This window comes from Phyllosticta citriasiana (assembly GCF_038021145.1).
Source record: "Phyllosticta citriasiana strain CBS 120426 chromosome Unknown IWZ02scaffold_11, whole genome shotgun sequence".
NCBI lineage: Eukaryota > Fungi > Ascomycota > Dothideomycetes > Botryosphaeriales > Phyllostictaceae > Phyllosticta > Phyllosticta citriasiana.
This window is the reverse complement of record NW_027117288.1, coordinates 1-11075: the sequence shown is the minus strand read 5'-3', so window position 1 is coordinate 11075 and position 11075 is coordinate 1. Positions and strand designations below refer to the sequence as shown.

General features: G+C 57.5%; 3 protein-coding genes across 3 annotated transcripts; all 3 read left to right on the top strand.

The window, feature by feature from the left end:
- Nucleotides 1-68: 68 nt before the first annotated feature.
- On the top strand, nucleotides 69-2134 carry IWZ02DRAFT_492598 (DWNN domain-containing protein; the record flags this gene model as incomplete). Its single annotated transcript, XM_066769861.1, has 4 exons — nucleotides 69-240; nucleotides 288-579; nucleotides 627-727; nucleotides 777-2134. The coding sequence occupies 4 exons, from the start codon at nucleotides 69-71 to the stop codon at nucleotides 2132-2134; spliced, it is 1923 nt and encodes a 640-aa protein (XP_066620187.1).
- Nucleotides 2135-2923: 789 nt separating this feature from the next.
- On the top strand, nucleotides 2924-5615 carry IWZ02DRAFT_382214 (uncharacterized protein; the record flags this gene model as incomplete). The annotated part of the gene is made up of 3 exons (XM_066765214.1): nucleotides 2924-3286; nucleotides 3337-4980; nucleotides 5037-5615. 3 exons carry the CDS (start codon nucleotides 2924-2926, stop codon nucleotides 5613-5615), a joined length of 2586 nt encoding a protein of 861 aa, XP_066620186.1.
- A 2653-nt stretch (nucleotides 5616-8268) lies between these two features.
- IWZ02DRAFT_43847 (uncharacterized protein) lies at nucleotides 8269-11075 on the top strand. The gene is made up of 2 exons (XM_066766725.1): nucleotides 8269-9136; nucleotides 9193-11075. Exons 1-2 carry the CDS (start codon nucleotides 8631-8633, stop codon nucleotides 10958-10960), a joined length of 2274 nt encoding a protein of 757 aa, XP_066620185.1. The 5' UTR covers nucleotides 8269-8630; the 3' UTR covers nucleotides 10961-11075.

Below are 11075 nucleotides of genomic sequence, written 5' to 3'. Positions count from 1 at the left end.
TGCACTTCTACAACTTCAACAACCTTCTTCCCACGACCGTTTGCGTTCTTCCCAACTAAACCACCATCATGTCGTCATCGGTCTTTTTCAAGTTCAAGTCGTCCAAGGAGCCCCAACGAATCACGTTTGACGGTACTGGTATTTCAGTCTTTGAGCTGAAGAGAGAGATCATCAACGCAACTGGCCTAGGCGACGGCACGGACTTTGACCTGTCCATCTACACTGACGACACCAACGAAGGTTCGTCAGAACCTCCTCTAATATGTTACAACGCTAATTCTAGGTAGAATACGATGATGACACCACGATTGTGCCTCGTTCTACGACTGTGTTGGCGCGGCGCCTTCCCGCAGCTCGGCCAGGCCATGGTCGTGCGGCAAGATACGTCTCGGGCAAGGCCCCAGTGACTGCAAAGAACTCATACCGCACCGAAGCATCTTCCAAGCCAGCAATTCAGGCGAAGCCCATCACCGATGTGGCGGCTGCCATGAACAATGCCCAAACCGAGGAGGAAAAGATCGCTGCTATGTTTGCTGCTGGTGCGGAAAACTGGGAGCAGCAAAAGGCGAGGATGGCCGAGTAAGTCATCCGCTTCATCTCACACATGCATGCTGACAGCTTTTCAGTGCCAAACCTGTCTATAGGCCTGGACATCGAGGCAGGCCCCACAACGTCCCCGAAGGTGAACCTCCGGAAACTTACATCTGCCACAGATGCCACGTCAAAGGTAGGCACGCCGTTAGAAGCTCATCCAAGCACACGCTAATTGGAATTAGGACACTGGATCCAAGCTTGTCCCACCAATGACGACCCCAACTTCGAGAACAAGCCGCGTATCAAGCGGACGACTGGAATTCCACGATCAATGTTGCAGACTATTGAGAAGCCGGTGGCTCTCACCAACGATGGTCTGACGGATGAAACTCGTCAACCGTCAGGAGTCATGGTCAACGCTGCGGGCGAGTATGTCATAGCTAAGCCTGATGAGGCTGCCTGGAACAAATACCAAGCCAAGGCTCAGGCGTCCGCCGCACAACAACTTGAAAATGCTTCCGCTGGTAGCAAAGAACTTCAAGACCGTGGTCTAGAATGCTCAGTTGACAAGCGCATGTTCGTGGATCCAATGAAGACACCTTGCTGTGGAATGACATACTGCAATGACTGTATCGAGAATGCACTCATTAACAGTGACTTCGTATGTCCAAACTGCGCAAAGGACGACGTGTTCATTGACAATCTCGTCCCTGACGAGGAGGTGGCTGCTAAAATCAAGGTCTTCGAGGACGAAAAGGCTGCTGAGCGCAAGGCGAAGGAGGCGTCCAAAAGTCCGAAGTCGGAAAAGGCAACTCCAGTCAACGGAAGCAAGGATGAGAAGGCCGCCAGCACCAACGGTTCGCCAGAAAATCAAGCTGTGAAGCCTGCTTCTATTGCTTCAAAGTCTCCAGCAGCAACCCCCAGCACAGTGTCAGCAACGCCAGCAACCACCAACGGAGCGTCCAAGAAGCGTCCTGCCGAGGAGGAACTCAAAAATGACCGGATCCCCACTGCACCGGCCGCCATGCGCAAACAGCAGGAACAACAACAGAAGCTTCAGCCGCCAAGCAATCCCGACCCAGGTTTCATGAATCAGATGAATGCCCTTGCTGGAGGGCCAGCAGCTTTCAACATGGGCAACCAGTTCCCTCCCAACGGTAACTTCATGGGCTTTGGAGGCATGCCGGGCATGGGCTTTCCCAATCAGAACATGATGGGTATGGGCATGAGCGTGGCCGGAGGTATGGGCATGCCGAACGCGATGATGAACCCCATGATGATGCAGAATGGCGGATGGGGCAACATGGGAGCTATGGGCTTTCCTCCAAACAACATGTACGGAAACATGAACGGCATGATGAACGGTGGCTACAATCAACAGTGGCACGGCGGCAACCAGGCGGGTTGGGGTATGAACGGCATGGGACCTCAAGGCCATATGCAGAACAAGAATGGCGTTTTCCCAAATCAACAGCGCACCGTCTTCAGCGAACCCTTCGCCAATGAAGAGGAGAATGCCTATTTTCGCAAACCGGTAAACCCCCACCGGCACCAGAATCGCAACCGCAGGAACCGCGCGCCCGACTATACGCAGCTCTAGGAAAGGATGGCGTCAAAATATCTTCTCGTCTCTCCAGGTCTCCGGTATTCAGTTTCTTTCACTCACGGCTAGGGGTTTTCGGTTTGACAATTCTCATCACAGCGGCATTTGCTGAGGCGCAATGCGGTTCTCGGTCTGCATCGAGTTCGGTCCATCAACAACCAGGGTGGCTTAGGGTCTTCTTTTCAGAGCAATGGCGTTTTGAGTTTGCCCTGGGTCGGCCTGCCTCTTTTTTTTTTTTTTTTTTTTCCCTCGGGTAGTCGGCGCCCGCAAAGATATCATGGCCGAGGTGGAGAGCTAGTGTTTATGGGATCAAGGGCTCGCGGAGGTCAAAGTCAGTATGCGTTAAATTCCAGGCAGTAGATCACAGGTGCAATCAACTCAATTCAGTTCTCATCTAGTAACATTTGCAATATACCAAGTGACGTATGTGAAACCAGCGAACGGAAACAATGTTTGGCCGCGGCGGTCGAGTGAAGGGAGCTGTCCTTCTGCCTGTTTGGGCGTCGGCAATTCGATTGGCCGTGCGGCGGCGCCCGCCAAGGAGGACAGACGCGCGACTTGAGGCCAGAGTACAATTCCAACAACGACGTAATCTCCAGCGAAGCGCCCATTTCCCCTCGTTCGACGAGCTGTACGACGTCTCAGCGAGCACCTGCAGCGAAACTCCTCACAGTGTGCGCTCCGTGCTCGAGAGGCGGCCGCCCTTGCCCAGCATTACGTCGCATCGAGCTATCGGCCACTTGACCTCAACAACATCCTCGACCGACTCACCGCGCAACCGACAACATGGATTACCAAGGTGCGCCGGCGCCTCAGAAGAAGAAGCGTGCGTATGCCGCTCAGGCGTATGAGTTTGGCGCAAACACTGGAGCTGCCGCGGGCACTCCGCCTGCCATGGTGCCTCCTGCCGGTGCCGTGGACCCTTTGGCAGGACAGTTTGGCCAGATGAACCTGGGAGCTCAACAGCCTCAGCAGCAGCAGCAGCAGCAGCAGCAGCCCATGATGCAGCCCATGCAGACGATGCAGCAGCCGCCCATGCCTGCCCAGACTGCGCAGCTCAACCAGCTCGTCACGACCGACTTGATCAGCGCGCCCTTCAATGTCTACGAGCTCGATCAACCCCCACCGCCCATCATCCTCCCCCCGAATGTAAGAGTCGATGGGCTGGCTGTAAGAAAGCAATGCTGACAGGTTGCTAGACCAGCGTCACTCCCTCTGAGTTTGCGAATTGCCCACCGAAATATGTGCGGTCGACGCTCAACACCATCCCTACCACACACTCGCTATTGAAGAAGTCTCGGCTGCCAATGGCCCTCGTCATCCAACCGTACACATCTCTACACGATGCCGAGGATCCCGTACCTGTCGTGCCTGACCAAGTTATTTCTCGCTGCCGGAGATGCAGGTCGTACATCAACCCCTTTGCGACGTTTTTGGACCACGGCCACCGCTGGCGCTGCAACATGTGCAACCTCACAAACGACGTCCCGCAGGCGTTTGACTGGGATGCGACAACTCAGCAGAGCGTGGATAGGTGGCAACGACCTGAGCTCAACTACTCGGTGGTGGAATTTGTGGCCCCTCAAGAGTACATGGTTCGGCCGCCTCAGCCGTTAGTGTATCTTTTCCTCTTCGATGTCAGCTATGCCGCCGTCACCAATGGCTTGCTGGCCACTGCAGCTCGCTGTATATTGGAGAGCTTGGACAGGATTCCCAATGCGGACAGGAGGACCCGTTTGGGGTTCATGGCCGTCGACTCTAGCCTCCACTACTTCTCCATCCCACGTGACGGGGCTGAGAATAGCGACCCCAGGATGCTGGTGGTCAGCGACCTCGATGAACCGTTCCTGCCCACGCCCGAGGATCTCTTGGTCAACCTGTCCGAGGCGCGCCAAAACATTGAAAACTTTTTGAACAAGCTCCAAAACATGTTTCAGGACACCCAAAACGGGGGCTCCGCCATGGGATCAGCGTTGCGCGCCGGACACAAGCTCATCGCCCCCGTGGGTGGCAAGATCACTGTTCTCAGCGCGTCGCTTCCAAATATTGGCTACGGCAAGCTGGACATGAGGGAGGATAAAAAGGTTTTGGGCACTAGCGGCGAGGGCAAGCTGCTGCAGACGGCCAATAGTTTCTACAAGAGCTTTGCCGTCGAATGCTCGAAGAACCAGGTTTCCATTGACATGTTTCTTTTCTCGTCTCAGTACCAGGACGTTGCCACACTATCCAACCTGCCAAGATACACTGGCGGGCAAACATGGTTCTACCCAGGCTGGAACGCAGCGAGAAGCGAGGACGCCATCAAGTTTGCCCGCGAGTTCAGCGATTACCTGTCGTCCGAGATTGGTTTAGAAGCCGTGCTGCGGGTTCGGGCAACGACTGGCCTGCGCATGAGCACCTTTTACGGCAACTTCTTCAACCGAAGCTCGGACCTCTGCGCATTCCCTGCCTTCCCTCGCGACCAGGCGTACGTTGTCGAGGTGGCCATTGACGAGACGCTGACCAAGCCGTTTGTCTGCATGCAGACGGCCGTTCTTCACACGACGTGCAACGGCGAGAGAAGAATCAGGGTTTTGACGCTGGCGATCCCGACGACGGACAACCTGGCCAGCGTGTACTCGTCGGCGGATGCTCAGGCCATTACCGTCTACTTCAGCCACAAGGCTGTGGAGAGGGCGCTGGGAAGCGGCTTGGACGCGGCACGGGATGCGTTGCAAAGCAAGGTCATTGAGATTTTGCAAACTTACAAGAAGGAACTTGCAGGAGGCAACATCGGTGGCGGTCTGCAGCTGCCAGCGAATCTCAGGGCTCTTCCTGTCCTGTTCCTTGGCCTCATCAAGAATGTATGTGGAATTCCTTGCCCAAAATCAAGTGGCGGGGTACTAACATGAGGGCGCAGGTTGGACTACGGAGGTCGGCTCAGATACCTTCGGATCTGCGAGCGGCGGCCCTCTGCCTACTGTCGACGCTGCCGTTGCCGCTAATGATCCAGTACATCTATCCCCGCTTCTACTCGCTCCACGACATGCCCGACGACGCCGGCACGCCTCATCCGGAGACGGGCGAGATTGTGCTGCCGCCGACGTGCAACCTGTCGTCGGAGAGGATCGTGCCGTACGGACTGTACCTGATCGACGACGGGGTCAACCAGTTTGTGTGGGTTGGGCGCGACGCGGTGCCGCAGCTGCTGATTGACGTTTTTGGCGTGGACGACAAGAACGCGATCCGGCAGGGCAAGTCGACGATGCCGATTCTGGAAAACGAGATGAACGAGCGGGTGCGGGGGGTGATTGAGAAGAGCAAGGATCACAGGATGAAGGGGTGCGGCAGCATTACCGTGCCGACGCTGTACATCATCAGGGAAGATGGCGACCCGAGCCTCAAACTTTGGGCACAGACGCTGCTAGTGGAGGACAGGGCAGACCAGGGCGTCAGCTTGCAGCAGTGGCTGGGAATGCTGAGAGAAAAGGTGAGTTGAATAAAGATGCCACACAACGACAACAAGACAACAACAAAAAAAAAGGATGTGGCCGGAGCGAGGTTTGTGAGCGAGGGGCTGACCAGGCGGGCAATCTAGGTGGTGCAGTAAAAAAGCGGATTAGCTGCCGAGAAGGGCGCTACTACAGGTATCGTAGGTACCTAGTGTCGAGGGTGGGTTGTGTGTCTTCTCAAGTGGGCGACGTGTCGGGTGGGCGCATGCGGCGCGGGGGAAAGGGGGAGGGGCGGTGAGCAACAGCAGCAACGGCGTAGGTAGCACAGCGTTGTTTACAATTGTCGAATAAATGGGCTTGACGAGAGCGATGAAACGGGGGGAGGTGTAAGGTTTGTGTTTTTGTTGTTGTTGGACATCCTTCTCGTCTCTCACTCCCTCGAAAGAGGTCAGGTGGGAGGGCACGAGTCAGGTTCGGTCGGGCGCTGAACGCCTCAACCGGGCTGTGATGATGGCGGCATATGCGTGGGGAATCTTTTTCTTTTTCTTGTCCCTATTTTTTTTTTTTTTTCCCCTCTTCCTGCTGGCCGTGAAGATCCCATCGAGTCGCGTATCTAGGCAGGTAGGCGCCCTTGCATGGCAGGTTCGAGTGTTCCTGTCCTGTCCTGTCCTGCCTGCGTGCCTGCCTGCTTGGTGCTGGTGCTTTTTTGCCGATTGCATTTTGCTGCTGCCGCTGCGGCGGGGTTTCACATGCCGGGGGGGGGGGGGGGGGGGGGGGGGGGGGAAACGGACGAGGTTACAGTGCCACATAGCCTACTACTACTGTACCAGCTAGGTAGCGAAGGTAGGTACGTACCCAGGTAAGTAGGTAGGTAGGTAGGTAGGTAGGTAGGTAGGCAGCCTGACAACAAGCCCGTCGGCCGTCAGGGCCAGCGACTTTTTTTATTTTCTTTTTCCCATGTGATTTCTTTTTGCTGTCGCAGCCAGTCGTTGGCTGACGGAATCAAGAGTGCGAGTGCGAGAGAGAGTGAGAGAGTGAGAGACGGAGAGACGGAGAGTGAGGGGACGAAGAGCAGCAGGACCAGGCGGGTGGGCGCAGGGGACATGGTGGCAGGGCGCAGGCTGGACGAAACTAATTCCCAACCTTCCGTTCCTTCTCGACCTGACGTGACTTGAGTGACCATGGATGTTCGCCGTGCGAGGTGCGGCTCTGGCGCGGGGCACGTGAAGGGAGGGGGGTGGGGAGGGGAGGGGGGGGAGGGGAAAAGGCAGAAGCAGGACGCCGTGGGTGATGGGCGGCGCTCATGCTTGCGCACTCGTTCGCTTGGTTGCTGCATGTACCTTATTTTTGTATGTATGCAAGGTTACCACCACCAGCAGTCAATCAATGACCGAAGCGGATGCGATTGTTTATTTGAGCTAGGCACTTTGAATGTGTATGTACATGTTGAATGCGCGCCTCTGTGATTATTTATTACATATACGACGGCGGATGCCACGCGTCGATATTTTTCCTTCTCGTTGTTGTTGTTGTTGTTGTCGTCGTCGTCGTCACCGAGAATGAATGACCTCAACAGCAGCAGCAGCAGCAGCAGCAGCAGCAGGTCGGTCCCGAGGCACGCAGCCAGCGACCGACGACTCGGTCTGGCTCAGGTTGGCTGGCTGGGGAAAAGTCTAAGGTAGGATGACTACCTACCTAGCTCGGCCCAGGTGCAGCGGCGGCGGCGGCGGCGGCGGTGGCGGCGGCGGCGGGCTTGTCCGCGCGAGACGACCAGCCCCCCCCTCTCTCTCTATCTCTCGTGAGGTAGGTAGGTAGGTAGGTAGGTTGGTAGGTAGTGTCTGTCTCTCTGCCCTCGCTCGCAACTGTGGCTGTGGATGGATGGATGGATGGATGGATGCGACGACGGGGACGGGAATTGCGCGCGGTGCTGGAGGGAGGGCGAGCGACAGTCAGAAGTGCTGGATTTCCCGTTGCAGGGTTCATGTTATGTCGGTCCAGGTCTGTCATGGTCATGGTCATGGTCATGGTCATGGACAGGTCGGCCGCCGTGTTCCTGGCCTGGCTGGCTGGCTGGCTGGCTGGCTGGCTGGCTTGCCCTGCTCTGCCCTGCCCTGCCCTGCCCTGCCCGCTGCTGTCAGGTCAAACTTAGTTGCCCTGCCCTCAGGCCTAACCTCCGCCCCTTGAGCCTAGTTACATGTAGGTAGGTAGTTACTCCAGCCCCTCGCATTGAGGTGCATGCAAAGACTAGCCTCGCCTCTATCTGGCTGCTCCTGCCCGTCGCCTTCTCGACCAGCCCGTATGTGATCTGCCCTTTTCCACACTTTCGTTCCGTCTCCATCTCCAATTCCGTTCTCCATCATCAACACCATCTTCTGTCCCACCTCAGATCCGACCGACTCGACAAGACTCGACCGCCCTCGACCTCCCAAGCCCCACCTACCGCTCTCTACACGTTCCCCTCGCCACCGCAGTCCGAGCCCGCGCACCCGCCAGCCTTCCCATCGTCCGTCCGAACGCCGCGCCCGCCTTATCGCGACGCATCTCCTCGTCGTCGTAGTCGTCGTCGTGCCATGAGACACGCTTAGACGACTCCAAGCCCCATCGTCACCGCCGACGCCGCCACCATCGCCGACTGCTATCACGTACCTACCACTCCATCACCACCCTCGAAGCGCCCACCGCGCACTCCTCGGCCGCACCTCTGCGCTTGGCTGCGGCATCGACACTCACACGGCCTCGCACGCGCGTGCAACAAGAGGCCGGATGCCGATGCGACAGGCGGCTTTTCACATCACCACACGCACCGTTTCAGCAACACTGCTTCCCCCTCCGCCTCACCAGACGGCCTGACGACAACCTGACTGCAACCGCCTCCCCGACCTTGCTAGACATTCCCGGGGCCCTGGCTTCTGGGAGGTAGGTCGCAGCAAGCTCGTGTCACCAAAGGAAGCAAGTAAGACTTGGCGTTTCACCGTCAGCTTCTCTCCCCTCTGGCAACTTTCCCGGCCGCACACCTGCGGTAATAATAGCCTGCCAACCCCGCAACCCGACAAGACCTGACCATGTCTGGCTTTCGCGCCGTAAACACCACCTTGACCGTGCCCGAGCCACCGCCGGGCCAGCCTGGCGAGGAAAACACGCCCACCACTCCCCGGCCGAACAAGTCGTTCTACGAGCAGCAACATCACCAACACCTCGACGCCTCGCCCGACTCGCGTCCCGATGACCAGTCCGTCAAGACGCCCACCAGGGATAGCTTTGGAGGAGTGACGGGCCAGAAGCCGCTGCCGAATCCCGCCGCGCCGCTCTCGCACCAGGACTCGAAAAAGCAGGTCCACCGAAACTCGACACTTAGAAGGGGCAACTCGGATTACTCTCAGCGATCGGCTGGGACGCAGGATGTGGACATGGACAATGACGGAGGCCGTGACGGTTCAGACAACGAGAGCGGACACAGCGACAGCAATCGGCCCACCAAGAAGAAAAAGGGCCAGCGCTTCTTTTGCACCGATTTTCCGCCTTGCCAGCTGAGCTTCACGAGAAGCGAGCATTTGGCCAGACATATTCGGTGCGTTAAACTTGCAGCCCTCTGCCGCTCGCCGTTGCTAATGCATTCTCTTTCAGAAAACACACGGGCGAAAGGCCGTTCCAATGCCATTGCAACCGCCGCTTTTCGCGCCTCGACAACCTGCGTCAACATGCGCAAACAGTGCACGTCAACGAGGATATTCCGGGCGACTCCTTGGCCGCCACTGGCACGAGGTTCCAGCGCCAGATCAGGACCGATCGGGTTCGACCGGTAAGCAGTCGTTCGAGGACCTCAACCATGAGTAGTGGCGGCGCCCACAGCAGAGGTCACAGCCGGAACTTGTCGGCATCCAGCGTAGCTTCGACAAGCTCGAATGCTAGCGACCGGGATGAAATCCACAGACGGGCCGCGCCACTGGCGATAGCCGGCGATGGAGCAGCAAGAGCACGGCTGTCACTGGACACGTACGGTTCGGGGAGCCAATATCCTCCCTTCAGCGGCCAGTCGCCAAGCGGTTTCAGCACACCAACATCGGCCACCTTCTCTCCAGCAACCGGCAGTCCAGGTCCCAGGTACCCGTCAGGCCTTGATTCGCCCGTCTCCACACATCAACGACCTGTCACATGGAGCGGTCACACCCCTGGTCGTAGGCTGTCCGTTCCTTCGGGCGGCGGCGCCAACCCTTTCCAGGGCCCTCCCGGTGCGAACTGCCCTCCTCCGTACATTAGTCCAATGCCATCGTCTACGTCGTCTTCGGCGTTTTCCAACAACGGAAGCTACATGGCAAGTCCGACTGGCTCCACCTTCTCTACGGATTCTAGACGCGAGTCTGTCAGCTCCGAAGCTGATTGGCGGAGGAGGACATGGCACCCCGGGACTCTGTCGAGCTTGACTCCCAGACCGGCAACCAGCGGTCTAAGTTACTACCAGACCCCGGACGCCCCTCAGCCGTCCTTCTCAGCCCAACCTGCTGCCAGTCAACCGCCTTCGACCCAAGTGACACGCCTACCTGGAATCGAGTCCTTTTCGTTTGAGCATGCACCGCCCATGCCTTCGCAGTTGCAGCGGCAATCCAGCCCAATGCAGGTGGATCATCCAAACAGGCCTCCGGCCATAGAACCCTCGACGTCAAGCTCATACCACGGCCACCGGCGCAGCCACAATTCTATAGATATATCCCTGCAACGCGGCATCCACAAGCTTGACATCACCAACTCTACTCCGCCCAGGGAATCGACTTCTTGGCTCAACTACGGCAGTGCTCGCGATCAGTCCCGGTCGCAAAGGCCCACGACGGCACCGCACCCGAACTTTTCGGCCCATCGTGCCGCGCCGCCCTCTCCCTTGACTCATGTAAACCGTACTGCGCCACAGACGGAGATGGAGTCTAAACGCAGCTCGGGAGAACATCCCTCCACGCCCCAGAAAAGCAAACGGCACGGATGGTACATGGGACCGCTGTCACACCCGCCGCAACAGCATGCCCATCCGCCACACAACGCGCATCGGACTTCGCCAGAGGACTCGAGCAGCAGTGAAGGCGTCCCGACGCCTTCGACTTCATCACTGGATCAGTATTATCCTGTGATCGTCAATGGCAACGGACAACCAGACGAGCGGCCATCGAGTATGCACATGGATGACCCCAAAAAATTCACTTTTCCCCCGCCGCCCCAGTCGACGACCGATGCGCCTCCTCGCACTCGCCACAGCGTGCATTTTGGAACGCAGCCCGCGCAACACCAGCGTCCGTACGGCTCTGCTTTTGGAAGCTCTCATGAGTCTCAAAACTCCAATGACTTGCGGCGTCTTGAGGCGCTAGTTGCGGTCGCCACGGGTGAGCAATCTTCAGATCGCGCATGATGACCAAAAGATTACGGCCGAGCAAAGATGCGAGAGACGTCTGCGTGGTCCATTACATCAAGACGGAGTGAAACGCCCCTTTGTCATTGATCCTTTTTCCTTCTTGCCCACACTC

Excerpts from the sequence above, each read along its gene's own strand:
- IWZ02DRAFT_43847 (XM_066766725.1), top strand. The coding sequence starts at position 8,631 with ATGTCTGGCTTTCGCGCCGTAAACACCACCTTGACCGTGCCCGAGCCA. Across the intron at positions 9,137-9,192 it reads CATTTGGCCAGACATATTCG|AAAACACACGGGCGAAAGGC; the intron begins GTGCGTTAAACT and ends ATTCTCTTTCAG.